The sequence below is a fragment of the Parasteatoda tepidariorum genome, chromosome 4 (assembly GCF_043381705.1).
Source record: "Parasteatoda tepidariorum isolate YZ-2023 chromosome 4, CAS_Ptep_4.0, whole genome shotgun sequence".
NCBI lineage: Eukaryota > Metazoa > Arthropoda > Arachnida > Araneae > Theridiidae > Parasteatoda > Parasteatoda tepidariorum.
In genome coordinates, this window is record NC_092207.1 from 84,400,341 (window position 1) to 84,418,429 (window position 18,089).

The window sequence follows — 18,089 nt, forward strand, 5'->3', positions numbered from 1 at the left end:
TTATATCTGGAATTAATTTTGAAAATCGGCTGAAGGGCAACACTTTAAACCGTGCCATCGAGCATCTACGTCCTGTTTAGTACATAAACGATAGTTCAAGTTCTAATATTATTTAAATGTGCTCCTAATTAAAAACCAAAATATTGTGTTTATTTGAACGAATGTTTATTTAAAATTTTACCATTATTTGTTATAAGATATTTATTTCTATCTTTGGTGATTACAATATTCGTTAGTTTAAGTGCATCGATTGTGCAGTGCCTTTTTCTAGTATTTGTGTTATTGTTGATATAATTTTGATATTGAAATATTTTTATGATTGTTTCTACTTATTTGATTATGGTGTGTGCTAATCTAATCTTTGCTGTGCCCAGGTGATTTAAATGATTTCTAATTGTGTTTCTTTATTGTGTGTTAAATACTGCAGAATTGGGAGTTTATGTAAAATTAAGTGATCTGTGATTCATTTTGTTTTTATTATCTGTGTGAAAGTGTAGTTACTGCATTTATAAAATGAAAAGACAACAGGAACGTGATTCCCCTGTTAAAACTAAACGGTCCCATTCATCTATATCGCGATATGATGATAGTCCACGGGACCGATCATCACCGGATCGCAGGGAAAGGCGCGGTTCTAATAAATCGCCAAATGAACGGCGAGGACGAACGAGAGATTCTTCTAATGAGAGGGGCATTACTATTAGCCGCTCTGGCAGTGTTATTGGCAGAGATTCATATGATGATTATCCACGCAATATTAAATCAGAACGAGCTCCACCGCCTATGTCTAAAGTTTTGTGTGTGTCTAATTTAAACCATAAAGTAAATGACGCCTCAATTCGTGATGCATTAACTCGTGAATTTAATCGTTTTGGTGAAGTGAGTGTTAAAGTGTTTCATAGTGGTAGTGAACGTGTTGCATATGTGTATTTCAGAACGTACGAAGATGCCCGTGATGCTCGCCATTCTAAGGCCCGGCTTGTGCTATTTGATAAACCTGTGCAAATCGAACCTGTGTTTGACAGAGGTGCTACAGGTAGGAGAAACAGGAGTGTTAGTCCTGAATTTGGTAGCTTACGTGCTGTTTCTCCTGCTCACTCATCAGCAAGTAATACTAGTTTGGGACGCCATACATTGGGGGGTGGGAGGCAAAATGCTATTGAAAGAAACCCTGCTTATTCCCATCCTCGTGATGGAATAAGACGAGAAATGCATAATGATTTTCACCATCATCCTCCTCACAGACGTGACGACTCTAAAAAAGAAAAATTTCCAAACTATTTACATCATGTGCCCCCTGAAGAAGATGACAAAGCAACTAGGACCTTGTTTGTTGGTAATTTAGAAGTGACCATTTCGGAGGCTGAACTCCGTAGGATATTTGAAAGATACGGTGTAGTTGAAGACATTGATGTAAAACGTCCAGCTCCTGGCCTTGGAAATGCATATGCCTTCATTAAGTTTTTAAATTTAGACATGGCTCATAGAGGCAAGGTTGAAATGTCAGGCCAATATATCGGTAAATTTCAGTGCAAAATAGGATATGGTAAAGCTACTCCAACTACTAGAATATGGGTTGGTGGTTTAGGTCCATGGACATCTCTCTCACACTTAGAAAGAGAATTTGATCGTTTTGGTGCCATCCGTAAAATTGATTTTGTTAAAGGTGAAAATCATGCCTATATTCAATATGACAGCATTGATGCAGCTCAGGCAGCTTGCCAAGAAATGAGGGGTTTTCCTCTTGGTGGACAAGACAAAAGACTGCGTGTTGATTTTGCTGATCCTGGACCATATAGTTATTACCAATCTCCTTCTAGAACTGGATTTCGAGATGAGGAAGGCTATGGCCCACCTCCAACATCAAAAAGATCAAGTTTTAGAGGTGATGGTCCACCTCCTGATGATTACTATTCCGGAATAGAAAATAGTTGGTCTAGAAATAATGTGTATGAAAATCAGCAATATGACCCCGTGTACGATAGGTCACCTAAATTTCAAGGTCGGGATTCGTGGGGACTTACTGAACACGAAGAAAGGCACGATTACCGTGGAGGTTGGAATCGTAATCATCAGGGTTGGTGGGATGACCATTCTAGGGGTGGGAGAAATGATAATTCAGACCGTAGAAAACGTGGTCGTTCACCAGAAGTCGATGAATCCGAACAACTTGGTCATGATATGTATTATAAGAGACCTAGGTCACACAATGCTGATCGCGTTGATTATGATCATCCACCTCTTGGCAAAGATACTCTTTCACCTCGACGCAATCGCAGCAATGGTGGTGTTAATCGCCGTGCATCGAGAGATGGCCATTTGACTTCGGATGGACGAAGTGATTTTCGTAAGGATTATGAATTTGATACAAAAAATGACCGTAACAGACGGCAGGATTTTGATAAAAAGAGACAAGGCCATGATTTAAAAGATGGTGTGACAATTGCGGACAATGTAGATAATCTGCAAGACTTAGCAAAATGTTGCCCTGTTGCTTGGCAAGGGGCACTTGTGTTAAAGAACAGTGCTTTTCCTACACGTATGCATGCATGCAGTGGAGATCCATCATTAGTTGATTATATGATGAAAGATCTAGAACTCCCCATGTTACGTATTACTCAAAGATTGCGCTTAGATCCCCCTAAGCTAGATGATGTGTCTCGGAGAATATCTTCTGCTGGACCTCACGGCCATTGCCTTTTACTAACGTTTCCTGGTCCAATTCAACCAGGAGAAGATCAATCTGCTGCTGTGCAACAACGACCACTCCGGAATCTTGTATCATATCTTAAACAAAAAGAAGCTGCTGGTGTTATATCCTTGCCTTGTAATTCAAAAAAGGATGGCAAAGACGCAAATGGTGTTATGTATGCTTTTCCTCCTTGTGCATTTGCTTTAGAATTGTTAAGACGTGTCGCTTCAAACCTAACTTCTGACTCCTCTAAAGAGGATCATTTGGTAGTGGTGGTAGTTAAGGGTTCATCTTAAATTACAATTCCCAAAGTTTTAGCCATTTCTTATATTAACGAAAAAAAAGTGAAATTGAGTGTTATTGTGATCTTTTTGAATTGATTATTACAAGTGCTTAGTTATTCATCAGAAACATTCAGTGCCACACATATGAAGGTTTATTGTATCTTTGCATTAGTTTCCTTTTCCTTATGAATCAGTTCGTGCAACTTTTCCAGTTACATTATATAGTTTATCGTGAAAATAAAATATGCTGGTTTGATGTATTAATTTTCAATCCTAATCTTATCAGCTCAATTGATTGTGCCTTTTTTTTTTAAATTAAGAAAAGGTAAGAACTTCAATCCTATTAAAGTATGAATTATCAATAATTTAATTTGTTTTTTAACATACTTAATTTGTTTTACTTGTGCTAATACTTATTTTTTATCAGTACAAAACGAATCGTGAATGGTCTCACATAATTAATGTGGCAAATGCTTGTGATTAATAATTGGAGGAAAATATTGTAAATATAACTGTCGAATTGGTTGTTAACCCCATATGTGTTATGCGTTGCTTAAATGACACTAATTAATTTGATGATAGTGATATGTACATATATTTTTAAAATAGGATTGACAATCGTGGTGTGTGAAAATGCTATTGATCATCTGCTGTAAAAAAAAGAAATTTTTTCATGAATTTATTTACATTATTAAAATAATAATTAATATGATTCTAAGTTATATTCTTCATTTTAATGTTCTATTAACATTTCTTATGGAAATTCTTTCTATATTTAGCTGTTTGAACAGTATGATATATGATATCCCTGAATTTCAAACTTAGCAATTTCTTTTATGTGCAGCTTTAAGCTCACACTTTCATGAATAAGGATGTTTAAAATTTCGTCAAATTTTATATTATTACATTTATGTTCTTAGAATTATTGACTTTCTCTATATAATCAGTTAATAATATATCTCCTAAATTAAATTATACAAATATTTAATTGTTTTTGCTGCCTTTTGAAAGCTTGTCTTGAATAGCAGAATTATTAAAAACTAATCTTTCATTATGGTAAATTAACTAATTCTTTAAAATATCAGATCTGTAAAAAGCAATGAATGCTTATAATAATTTAAAGATTGTATATAATTTTTGTCAAATCAAGTTTTTAGTTTTCATGCATTTCTTAATACTAAAACTTAGTTTAATTGAAAATTAAATGTTTTGAAATCGTGATTAGTTATAATTTTATTTTAATCCACTAAGTTATAACTTTCTTTTATTTATAATTACTTTAATTATATCTGAATTAATGAAAGAAAAAAGTTTTTGGGACAGTATTTCTTTTTTCAAACAAAAATTTGTTCTTTCTTCATGGTGTAAAGAAATAATTTCACACTACTTAGTTGGAAAAAAAAACTAATTGTTAACTTAAACATATTAGTTGAAAAACGCTCATATTTGTCATTTGTGAAATTTTCTTAAATTAATGCAGTATGCTCTCAAAGTTGAAGGAATGCTAAAAAAAATTTTAAATACCAAGTTCAAAACTAAATACAAAACAAAAATTCTAAAAAGTAGAAAATTATATTCTGAAATATTACTCTAAAGGGTAGAGTTAGGAAGCATAAGAATAACTACTATTAAATTATAAGTCTAAATAAAACAATGATAATTTTATTTTTAAAAGTAAGACGAAATAATTATGCACTAAATGGAAAAGAATTGGTTTGCAATAAACTTACATTGTGTTTTTTTTTTTTTTTTTTTTCAAATNCAACAGAGGGAGACTCTATTGTAAAAAAAAAAAAAAAAAATCAGCATGACAAGTTTTTTGAGAAAAAACCCTTCGACAAAGAAATTCAAATTAATATTAGATGGATATGTGATATCAAGGGGAAAAATATTTTTTTGACATACCAAGGTTTCATAAAAATTGAGAGTATACTGTGTAACATTTTTCAAAAAGTTTCTGTAAACAAAAAGAAATTTATATGTATATATTTGCAACAAAAAAAAAAGGAACTTAGAGGATCTTACTTTTCAAGAACTTTTTAAACTATTCGGAAAAAAAAATTTGATTAACGTAGTGCAAACAGTTATACACCTTTTAAATGAAAAAAAAAATGTTCATGAATATGAATTGATTTCAATAAAAATTTATTACAGATAAATTGTGATTCGAACATTTTAGCTTACTAGAAAAACATAAGTAATGTTCTGCCTGTGGATTCCAACTAAATTTAAGTTGTTTCATTTTCAAAATTTTGTATCTTTAGATGCACAACTCAAATGCATTAAATATTAAAAGTAGTATTTGTATAAAGTGTGCGCTGTACTTATTATATGTTTAAGAAAAAGATTTGTTACATGTCTATAATGCTACACAATCAAGCAATACAGTTAAAACAATTTTTTATGACAGAATGTATAACTTGTAACCCTTGCATCTCAATTACACGAGGACAGTCTTCTGAAGTCAGGAGTCTGAAAAAAGGCTTATAAAATGTACACCATTCTTGAAATTAAGAACTAGATCGTGTTGTGATATCCTAAAAAGTTACCATGTGATGCGAGGTATCAACCATCATACCCTGAATCGAATGTGAAAAATCAGGTTTTCGCTCCTTTTGTTATGTTACGCGGTTGATGCCTGGCCTGTTTATTCATAGATATTGCACTTTATTTTGATAATTTTTTTTTAAAATAACATAGTGTTTACGCCTGTAGTTCATGTCAAACTTTGGTTGGTCAACTTCAGAAGACCAAAAAGCTGGATTTTTTTCTTAAAAAAAAGAAATATCTGTTACAAACAATGATGTAAAATGATTGCGATTTTAGAGTTAAAATATTCCTTCAAACAGTTTTGTCGCTATGTTAAACCTACATGAATTATATATATTTATTTTATCTTCATTCTATTCAATAACTGTTAAAAGGCAAATTTCAAATTTGGTTTTGCTGTAAAGTTTTTACCACCAATGTTTTTTTATGATATAATTTGAAAAAATGGGAGAGAAAACCCTTAAATTCAAAAACATTTGGGAGGTAGACCCACAATATGTTTGTACTGCCTCTTCAATATAATGGCATTTCCTTTTATGCTTGTCTAGAAATATATTTATACTGTTTAACAAATTGTTAGACAAACAGATTTTAAACTTCTTGTTTTTTTGTTTTTTTTACGCCAACTCACACCAAAGAAACATTTTCAAAAAGACTTCTATAGGCATGTAACTGATCTGTTCCAATTTATTCAATTATTGAGATTATATAGAATTTCTTAAGTAGATCTCCTCACACTATTTAATTAACTTAGTGGATTAAAATGTTTTATGGACCAAAAAATGATTCAAGATTGTTATCGTTTCTTTTGCATAGTTTCTTCATGCTTGAAATTTTTTTTAATACTTTTTAGAATACATTTTTTTTATTTAAATCAGTTTATGACTTAATAACTATAATAATTTAATTAAATATTTGTTATGACAGCATGTAAAAAGATGCCTTTAAATTTATTCTAATGATTGCTTTAAGACATTGATTTGTTAGAATTTTGTTATTATGACAATAATAAATTGTTACCGACTGAAATATTCAGCCATTTGTTGATTTTTAAGTACTATAATTTGATTTTATTGATAATATTTTCTGTCATGTGTTTTGTGAAGTTTAAATTCAATTTTTTGGAAAGAAATATGTTTTTTCTTTAATGAAATTTTTGCATGTTCTGTATCTATTGAAATATGTAATGCCTTGATGTTAGAGTAAAAGTATCTCTACCTATGTTTTCTATTTAAGAATTGTTTATTCAGTGAACATTAATCAATTTTCATATTAATTAATCGATTAAAAATAATCAGTTTTTAAAATCAAGATTTATAACTGAAGAAATTTTAAGTGCATTTTTTTTTTTTTTTTTAAAGTTTTTATCTTCAAAAATTCAATCAATTTTTAAAAAGTTTTTTGCAAACCTTTTTATCTTCATATACAATCCATGGTTTAAATTGCAATGAAAAAATTTCATTGAAAATACTGAGAACAATTTTAATTCATTTATTAATTTTTAGCATTTGTTTGCCAAAATTATTATCTTAATTTTCTTAATTATTATCTTAAATTTCTTTTCTTTAAAAAAAAAAAAAAAAAAGATTATGGTAATGATTTAAGTGGGGAAAAAAAAGTTACTTGGTTAAGGAAGGTTATTTAAAAGCTGGATAATTTGGAATTATGTCCTTTGGCAAATATGCCTTGCATTTGCTAAACATTTATGGAAAATTCAGTATTTCCACATTTTCATGGGCCATCCCATAAATTTGCTTAATGGTTGCCAGTACATAAAATATTTTATAAAATAAAGAAGCAAAATACCAATGCAATATAAACCCTGTGATATATATACAATCATGGAATCAATGTTCTTTATATTCTTAGAATTCCTAGTGCCTAAAATAATCTCAATTTAGTTGTACTCTCCCCCCCCCCNCCCTCTTATTTTTAGCTCAAGGATTATCAGATATTATGGTTCGAAATGTTGTCACTAAATTGGAGGTTAGGACAAGTCTTATTTTTCTGTCTTTTATTATTACTCTTTTCTCAACCATATTAAATCACTTGTAAGCAGGGTTTCTTGATTTAAATCAATTCATTTTTTGTTAAAAACATTATCAATTTAAATTTAAAAACATTTTAAAGAAATTACCAATTTAATAATTTTTTGTATAATTTTAATCTAAGATTATTTAATTTTTTTTATTTATTTTTATAGCATTAAAACTTATTATATATATTGCAATGTTAATAAATTTTGATTATTAATAAAATTACATTAGTTACTTTATGTGAAATAAGCTACAATAATTTTGAAATAATAATGTAAAAAATTTTATAAATCTCAATGGCTTTTCAGAATGTAAAACTAAGAACAGCGTAAAAATAAACTGATGTAGTTCTTAAATTCAGATTTTTTAAGTTGGAAAAAGGAAGATACTGAAATTAATTTTATGATTTGTTTTTTTCTTCCCATTTTATTTTATTTTTAAAAAATTTGAATTATCGATTTGTCTGCATTATGCAATTTTTTTTGCAGTAATATAGCTTGAAATGTATTATGATTTATCTTAAATAATATTTCAAATATAACTATTTTTGTAAAATTATTATAAACTGAAGTTTTTAAAATAACTTTTTTTAAAAATCAAATCAATATGATTTAAGTAATGAATAATCTGTCAATCAAGTAAATCGGAATTTTTTAAAAATTATTTATTTGTTTATATTAAATCACGAACCCTGCTTAGTAGGCAAATTTCTGATAGCAATTTTTTGTTGAAATATTTAATAAGGAAAAGTTAATTTCAGAGATGCTATTTTTAGTTTAATAAAGACATCTCAAAGCTCAATTTTTATTATTTATTTATTTAAAAGAAAAAGGAAGCAAACACTTATTTTTCAGGGTGCATAGCATTTTTGAAAGGTGCTTATTTTCGTTTTTTAAAAGCCTTTTAAGGTGCTTTTTTCATTGGTTGTTTTTAAAAAAGTGCTTAATTTTCCCTTTTCCGAAATGAGATTTTTCCTTTGCATGTTAATTTTTGCTACTAATTATGCAGATAGACGCTGTTCACATTGTTCTATTCAACGTTTTCACAATTAATTCAACCCCAGTTCTATTTCGGCGAGTCGTCAGTCCGTAGCATATAAAAACGCCGTTCGATTTACATTATTCAAAAATTTTGACAATTGTCAAGAGCAATGCTAAATGTTTTTTTTTATTTTTTAAAAGGCAGTTAAAGCCATCAATTGTCAAAAACTTTCCAACCTTGCCTAATTATGATATTTTTAAAGTTCTTAAAAATGTTATTTGAGTGCTTAAAAAGTGCTTATTTTTTCTTGAATAATTTGGCTACGCACCCTGTTTTTATGTGTTCAAGAAATCCTTTATTTTAAATGAGGCTCTTTGTTATGACTTTTTGTAAATTAAATTATGTCATTGATAATACGAAGTCTGCTTTATTATCTCTAGGAATATTTTGGGGGAAAGTGTAAAAAACTTTCCTTACTGTGCACTGTTTATTCATAAATAATATTGAAAAACATTGTTGTTTTGCAAAGAAAGCACTAACTTCCACAAGAAGGGTTCCAACTTCCTGGTGGTAGATAGTTTAATTTCATCCATATATTGCAATAATTCTTTTAATAAAGTTTTACTACTTTCCTACAAAGCAGTCTTAATTTCCCTCAATGAAAGTGTGTACATTCTTGACAAAAGTGTATATGACACCAAACTTACATCATTGAAGACTCTTAAGTGTAACAGATTGCATAAACTTCAGCAATTTGAGATAATGCATTCCTATAGCCTTTTTTTTCCCCTTCTTTTAAAAATGCCAGGTGTCTTTCATATCTAAAATTTATCAATAAGTTCTATTATTCAATTCTAGTATGTATTCATTTCTTTTTCTCTTAACTGGCTCAATGAACTTAAACATGATGGAATTTTTCCACAGATTCTTTTTAGTGCATATTTTATTTCTCCAACATGATCTGAAATTAAATTTACGTACTTTTCTTGCTTGATTTTCAACCTTAATAATATTATTATGCTTTACAATTTTGAGTTGGTCACAATTTCATTTTCTAAATCACCTGGACTCAGGAGACTATGCTGCCCAAAGAAAGAACATTGATTTTATAGATAAAACTTTATAAATTTATTTTTTTGTATATTGAGTAAATTTGAAGAAGATCATTTTAAAATTAATTTAAAATGCGTAACTACTTACAGCTTGTAAATTAGTTTCAATTATGCAATGTTATCAAATGTGAAACATTTCTTTAAAAGTTATGATTTTCTTTTTTTCTTTCAAAAAAATTTATTCTTAGTGAAATTAATATGTAATAATGAATGGCAATAATAATAAAAAGAATAAAACAGTCTAGTGAAGCAGAGTACTCCAATCAATCTAACTTTAAATTTTAAAAAAATAACTTCAGTATGTTAATCTTTATCTGTATAGATTTTTTTTCCTTGTACAGAAAGATTTTTTTTTTAAATGTGACTCTAACTATCAAAAAGTTATGATTATTGTAAACCACGTGTTTCTGACAAGTGGTTTCAACAAGATTCATGTTTCATTTATTGTTCATTGCAGTGGCTTGATATTGCCTTTAAATAAAAAAAAATTTAAGCAATTCTTTCAATTTTAGAGTTATCTCTTATGTATGTAATTACTAATCTGTGTCTTAGTTTATTTTTGAAAATTCTACGTCAACTGACAATGATTTGTAATCAGTTTAAGTTGTAAATAATCTAATTATTTTTGCTTGACACTTTCTTTCTTCAACTTAACATATTGTAGGTTCTATTATTGAATCTTTGTAATTTCCACCAAAAGGGCTCATTACTATCTAGTTGGAAAACATGACTAAGTTACAAAAGGAAAGTAATGTCTTGAAGACTTCATTAACTACTGCAAAATTTTATTTTTTCCAGTGCAAGAATAGGACAGTGTTTATTTTAAAAAAGAAATCAAATTATAAATTATTTATAGTTGGTGAGATCGAAAGAAGTTTTTGATGCTGTTAGTTCGTTATAGACTACTTTTCTGATATACTTTCTATTCACTATTATAATGTTTATAAAACTTTGTCATGATTTGTGTAATAAAGCATTTTATATAATTATATCAATTATAATAAATACCATAATTTTTTTTTTTAAATAAAAAACATAAAATTATTCTATTATTTCATCTTAAAAAAATTTCCAGTGTTCTGTATATAAAAGTTTTTGGTGAAAATTTCTGTAATAATGAAATTGTAATTTATCAATAATGCTTTTCATATTATAAAACAGCAATCTTATTACCATGTCAAATTACATCTTCGTTAAATTAAATTTTTAACTGAATGGATGTTTTTTTCTTAAGCAATAAACTGTTAATAATCTACTCTAAATAATCTTTTATTTGACTTTTCAATGTATATTATTATATCTTTTACAACTTTAACTTCCTAATTTTTGAATCTTAAACAGTCTTGTCAGTATCAGTATTGATAGTTTAAAATATTTGAATATAACCTGCATTAAAAAAATAATAATTCTGGCATTAAATTACCTTTACATTAGTTCTCAGCTGTTTAAAATAAAACACTTAATTGAGATCTAATGCTGGTTGTGCATTCAATGTTATTTATTTCGATAAATTGTTCCCTTCTGCTTGAAAATATGTTTTGAACAAATAAACATTTCATTATTCAGAAGATAATTGTTTCTACCCATCAAACAATTAGAAATGTAATTTTTACAAACAATGTTTTTTCATTCTGTGTAACGATTATCTGTCCAACTCATTGTCATTTCTTATATTTGTCTAAGGATACCAATTCTTGTTACACAATATTTTATTCTGAGAAAATATATGTTAGTTTATTCATGAACTTTTCCAAATTTGATACTCATTTTTTTTTTTCCTTCTAAATTTATTAATTGTTCTATTTATCCTTTTCTATGTGCTTAGCATTGCCTCAATGTTTTTATTTATCTTATTTATTTTAAAATGCATTGTTAACTTCTCTTTTGTATGGCACTAAATGATCATTAGTAAAATGTTATATCAGTCAAATGCTTGTTTATTTATATTAAATTTCACACTTTTTTATTACTCAAAGAAAAATCTAAACAAGAAAACATTTGGTGGGAAAATATCGTTATTTCTCTGAAAACATAAGTTAGCTATTTTGTATTTAACACAAAGCTAATTTTTTTACATGTTCTAATATTTTTTTTTTTTTTTTTTTCAATTTTGAAGTTGGTAGCTATATAATGTTTTCCTTCTCAGGATTCATATAAAGCTTGTTTCATGTTAAAATATGAGCACCATATTTTCCAAAAATTCCTCTCTAACTATACAAATGTCTCTTTCTTAATCGAATTCTTTTTTTTTTTTTTTAATTTTCATACTGTCCAAAACGCTTAAAAGAGAAGCTACAATAAACGTGGATGAACACTTAGTGAAATTTTTACGGATTTTCCGTCTCGGAATTCATTGAAAACTTGTTTCAATACAGACGTCATATTTTCATCATTTAAAAAAAAATTCATGTCATATGGGCTTCATATCTTCCTAAAATACCCATTTATGTCTAAAAAATGTTTAGTTTTTTTCCAAACTGAATTAAAACTAATATATAGCATAACGTTACCCAACATTTTTGACCACGACTCGATACGAAGTTTTAAAATTTTTCGCGGCCCACATTATGAAGAGAAAGAAAAGAACATTTGTTCACAATTTTTTTTTTTTTTTTAATAAAAATCAAATTGTTTGTTTATTTCATACACAAAAATTTCAAAATAATTATACAAGAAAAATATAAGTAATTAAAAAATTAACTATTTTATTCATTTAAAACTTGAGTAAATGAAGTAAACTTTGTTTCCACATATTTTATCCTTATTGCGAAGGATGATGATATCACCACATAACAATTAGGTGGTAATAATGTTAATTTAATTCTCAAATTAAGTTCGACATGCAATCTGTTTTGATACTTACTTTTTAAGTACACCAAGGCTAAGTTGTAGCATCACACGTATAAATGGTGACAAAAGGGTTTAAAAATTATATCTGCATGCTCCTTTCGACAGCGTAACTAAAAATTAATTAGTGGTGGTGTCGTATGAAATTTCAATTCTATTGTCAACTTCTTGTTCAATAAGATTAAACATTTCTTCCTTTTTAATTTCAAAAGAAAAAAGGATCTTTAATCCACGTATTGTTTGAATTAAAACGTTCTTGAATTGAAGCTAATAGTGTTTCTAGAAGTAAATCTCCTTCATCGAAAATTACATGGTTTTCAATTAATTTAAGTAATGTTTCAAAAGATTTAAAATTTCCGTATGAAAGTCTTTGTTTTCACAAAGTCATTTTTTTTTAAAAAAATTATGAATGCGACTTTCTCCGATAATTAGAAAATATTTGAACCCAAAGCCTTGCGAATTCAGTTCATTGGGTGGAATCTATCCTGGAAAAATAGCATTCTGTTTAGATGATGGGCAGAGGTGTATCGTGCTTGTAACAGGGCTGACAGTCGCCAGGGGTGCCGGCATAAATCGGGGCTCAAATATCAGTTGAGCAATGTAGTAGAAATTTTAAACTTGTCGAAAAAAATGGATGGTGAAAGAAATTAATAATTTTTGGAATTTTCTTTCCATCAGTTGCACTCATTTATTGAGAAATACCCTGTTTTTTTCCCCATATGTTATTTACTCCCTTACACACATGCCAAGAAATTAGTTCTGAATAACGTTCTACTTTTCAAACTTATCTTTGATTTGCCCCTCCCTGTGGATGTTTTTATAACACTTTCTCAAGAACACTATTTTGTCTTATGGGAAGTTTAGCACCCCTTATGTAAGCAGTCTCCTGTTTCTTTTTTCCAAGAAAAAAATTCCCCTAGTTTTCATTACAATCTCCTACATTCCTAAGCAGCATAATCATTGCGATGTAAACTATTTTATCAGTTCAAATAGCTTTTTAAGTGTTATCTTTGATCATTTGTTTTAAATGTATTTTGTTTCAAGACACATTATTAAAAGGCAAGCAATGAAATAAAATATATAGCTATGCATGCATTTATATACGTATTAGAGTAATATTACACTTCCCTTTATGGATGTATATTCTCTCACTTTTTAATTTCTCTATACATTTTAAATAGTTTAACAAAATTAAAAATAAAAACAAATTCATTTGAATCCGTTCAAAATTTTGAACTCTGTAGTACGTGACAATACAAAAGGTTGTATACTAGTGCTAATTAAAAAACTGCTTTTAAAAATTATTTTATTGACTCTCAAAGGTGAATTTTTTTCAAGAAAAATGAAAAATGCTCGAGATGAAGTTTTCACTGCTTTGATTGGTTTTTGAATTTAAAATGTGAGTTTTCAAAATTCATTTATTTGTTTAAAATTTTCAAAGGCATCAGATACTGGGTTTCTGAATTTTTCTTCGATTACATAATGTATATCTCAGTATAAATTTACATAGTTTTTTTCACAGTAGTAACTCTGTCTCATTTTATGAAAGAAAGATCTTTAAATTTATAAAAAGTATTTTTAAAAGTTATTATTGGAAGTGTAGGCAAAAAAATTGATCAGATATAGTATTAATCAAATCTCATATCAACCAAATAATGTCGACTGAATAATAGTATTAATATTTACTTCAGTAATTTTTAGGTGATTAAAACTGTTTGAATTATAAGGCTTTAAATAGTTTACATTGTGTCAAGCAAAATCCAATGTTTCAACGAAATCTAATGATACCTTCCGCGAAATTAAAATTTAAAAGAATGATTTATTTTTCCTGAACCACTCAACTGACTTGATTAGAATCAAATTTTCTATGTCGCTATTTAAAATTGCGTAGCGTGACGTAAAAAATATGATATCATTCAAGAAAGTTAGTAATAATAAAAGTTAAATAACAAAAAATTATAATTGTTAAATATTTTTTACATAAAATTTTTTTTACTCAAATGATTTTAATAGCTATATATTTAAAAGATTGAAGAGAAATATTTAAGAGAGTGAAGTTGCGAATATAGTTTCATGAGCAAATTAATTTGTTTTGAAGATAATTTAGGTTATAGAATTAAACACAAAAATGTACTTTCATTGAATAAACATAGCTTTTTTACAATAGATTTTGAATCTTGACTTTTAAATTATGGCGATAGACGCTATCTTAAAAATATGGCCCCAATAGTTAAATCAGAAGAGCGGCCAAAATTTTGAACCCTTTAATGTTAATTTCGATTTTCGCTATTTCAGCTTATCTGTAAATATTTAAGCGAATCAAACAATTTTTACTCATGATTATAAAATACATTTATTCGAAAAAATTTCAACGTAAAAATTAAATCTTCAGTTATATTTAATTTAATGATAGTCAGAAAATTTTAAACGCTACAATGCAAAATTGAAATGAAATCACCTAAAGAGATACTGAGTGTCAAAGAAATTAAAATTTTGGATTTTTATATTAAAATTTGGATATCTCTGAATCTCCGTTTAAGTTTTAAACCTGTCATTCATCAATATTGTATTAGCAAAAATTATGTATAAATGTGTGTATGCCTTATAATACAATTTCCCCCCCCCCCATTCTTAATTTTATTAATAAAAAATAATAATTATAAAAATGATTTTTTTTTAGCTTGAAAATATCTTCGGGTGAAGGAAATTTATAATTATGTTTAAAAAAAATTATTTTTCCTTAAATAGATATAGATTCAGGGGGAAATGCAAAATTACTATTTTTTAGGAAAGTGACGCTCACTTTGAAATCTGAAACAAGTTTCAAAGGAATTACTCATTGCGAAAAATTATAACAAAAATTCACGAAATGTCCTCCATTACTTTAACCATATATGTGCTCTTAAGGTGGCGTGGTTTAGATGGTGGCCTGGTCAAGAAAGGGTCTAATGCTTAAAAATTACCCCCATTAGATATGAAAAAATAAATACCTAAAATTTTTAAGAATGATTTGTTTAGTCCTACGTAAAGTACATATTTATAGTTAAAAAAATGGATGACATTTTGCGAATTCTTTATAATTTTTTCAATGAGGAATTTTTTTAAAACTTTTTTCAGATTAAAAAGTGAGCGTCAACGTTTTCAAAATTAATCATTGATGTGAAGATTATGATGTGATATTACCAAATTTTTTAAGAAGCAATTTTCAGTTCAGACAATGCTACGTTAATAATATGTATATAATTAACGTTACGTTAATAATGGAGAACATTTTGTGACATTTTTGAACTTTTTCCAATGTAAAATTCATTTGAAACTTATTTCAGAATTCAAAGTGAGCGTCACTTTTTTCAAAAATACCAATACGTTTCAAGAAATAAGTACTAAAAATTTTGCAAATTTTTCATAGTTTTTTGCAAAAAGAAATATTCATTTGCAACTTTGTTTCAAATAAAAAGTAAGAGTCATTTTTTTCAAAAAATACCCATAGTCATTTGAAACTTTTTTCAGACTACAAAGGGCGCGTCAAGTCTTTTAAAAATACTCTTGTGTATCAAGAAATAAGTATTTAAAAATTTTAAGAAGCAATTTTTAGTCCAAACAATGCTACGTTGTGGGCACACGTATTAAAAGGCAGGACATTTTGCGTTTTTCTTCTTAATAATTTTTTGTAATAAGGATTTCGTTTTAAACTTGCTTCTGATTACAAAGTAGGCGTCAAATTTTTCAAAAATGCACATAAAGAAATAAGCTCAAAATTTTTAAGAATCAAATATTTAGTCCAAATCATGCTACGTTAAGAGCATTAGTAGTTAACGTAATGAAGGATATATTACGCATTTTGTATAATGTTTTGCAATGAGAAAATCATTTGAAACTTGTTTGAAATTACAATGTGAGTGCCAATTTTCCCAAAAATATCTGTGCGTCAAGAAAAAAGTAATTAAAATTTTTAAGAAAGATTTATTTCTTCTTCTTCAGCACGACAGCTCTTTACAGGTCTTGGCTGCCTCAACTACGCGTAGCCTCCAACGCCTCCTATCCTTGGTGACTTTTTTCCAGTTATTAATTTTTATTACTTTGAGATCTTTAGTAGTGTCATCCAGCCATCTAGTTGGAGGTCTTCCTCTGGCCCGAGAAGGATTTGTTTACTCCAAACATTTATGTGTTAAAAGCATATGAATAATCGACGGAAAAAGCAGAATTTGTGAATTTTTTTATAACTTTTTGCTATAAGGTACTCATTTGAAACTTGATTTAAGATTTTAAAAAAAATAACTTAAAAAATCGATAGATTTAAAAAAAAATAATCATTAATTCCTTCAAAAATACCATGTAATCATGATTACATGTAATCACATATTTTGATTACTCGTAATCATAATAGCCCTTAATCATTTTTGCTGTGATAAAAAGTTTTTTAAAAATTCGTATTTATGTGCAAAAAACGCAATGCTTATGAATGGTGCTTTCTACACTAGGGAACGCTGCAAGATCCATACCGCCTATACTTCCGGGTTACTGTTTCCGGTGTATTTTAAAGCCATTTGGCTCGCAACGTGATCATTGTGTTTTGAGATTCTTGCAAACGTGGTATTTGATCAGTTATTACTTGTGTTTGCAATGCTAACAATACTTGTATTTACAATGCTAAAGCTGCTAACACTAACGTAAGATAGTGCACAGCTTGCAACAGGAACAAACAATAATAAACAAATGAAATTAGGTCCAATCAGGACTGCTAAAAAAGCGAGTTATTCAAAATCTGACAACCATGTCACCTTTTTCAACAACATATCTCTAAAAAACTAAAACAAATTTTCACTTCAAACTCACCAGAATTACATATTAACATTAATATCTCATGAAATATGGCAGATTTGAGCTCAGAAATTATCTAATTTATTTCTTTTATTGAAAACAAAATTATCCGTTTGAAAACATCGCCTATCAGAATAACATGTAGTAAACAGCTGCAAACTTTTTAACCGGAACTAGAGTAGGTGCCGAGTTCGAGATTGCTATGGATGGGTGGTCTAATGTAACAATAACAAGCGTTCTAAAAACCGGAAGAAATTTAGGAAATTTCCGGTGTATATCTCCGCTTATGTTATGATTACGAGGCGATGTGTGAACAAGCCTAATATTCTATGCAGTTTTGTTATTGTAATTTGGGTTCAAATCTAAACATAATTATACCATTCATAAGAGCCTTCAGAAATGTATTGATTCTCAGAGATCGTAAGGCCAAAAAAATTTCTGGAAAGTTAATATCTCATTATGAATAATTCTTAAGGTTTGCCATGTTTTATATTTTATCCCTTATTTGGCTACATTTGAATAAAATGTCGCCAAAAATATCTGTAAAAATATCTTTTTAAGTTAGCCTAATTAGAAAATATTCTAATGATTATAATATTAATATGATAATGCTGAAAGGAAGAACTCGGTACATGTGAAATACTGCAAAAGATATGATGCAATAATATGATGGCGCGTTTTTTCAATCTGCGGCGTAAAAATATATCGGAAGCAGTAACCCGGAAGTCTTGAAAGAGCAATTTTACCACTAGCTCAATACCTGCTC

The 18,089-nt window shown here is 28.3% G+C and overlaps 1 protein-coding gene across 1 annotated transcript; it reads left to right on the plus strand.

Moving 5' to 3' along the window:
• The first annotated feature begins 39 nt into the window (after nt 1-39).
• On the plus strand, nt 40-11,585 carry LOC107452146 (RNA-binding protein spenito-like). Its single transcript, XM_016068459.3, has one exon. The coding sequence runs from the start codon at nt 514-516 to the stop codon at nt 2,986-2,988; it is 2,475 nt and encodes an 824-aa protein (XP_015923945.2). The 5' UTR covers nt 40-513; the 3' UTR covers nt 2,989-11,585.
• The last annotated feature ends 6,504 nt before the right edge of the window (nt 11,586-18,089 follow it).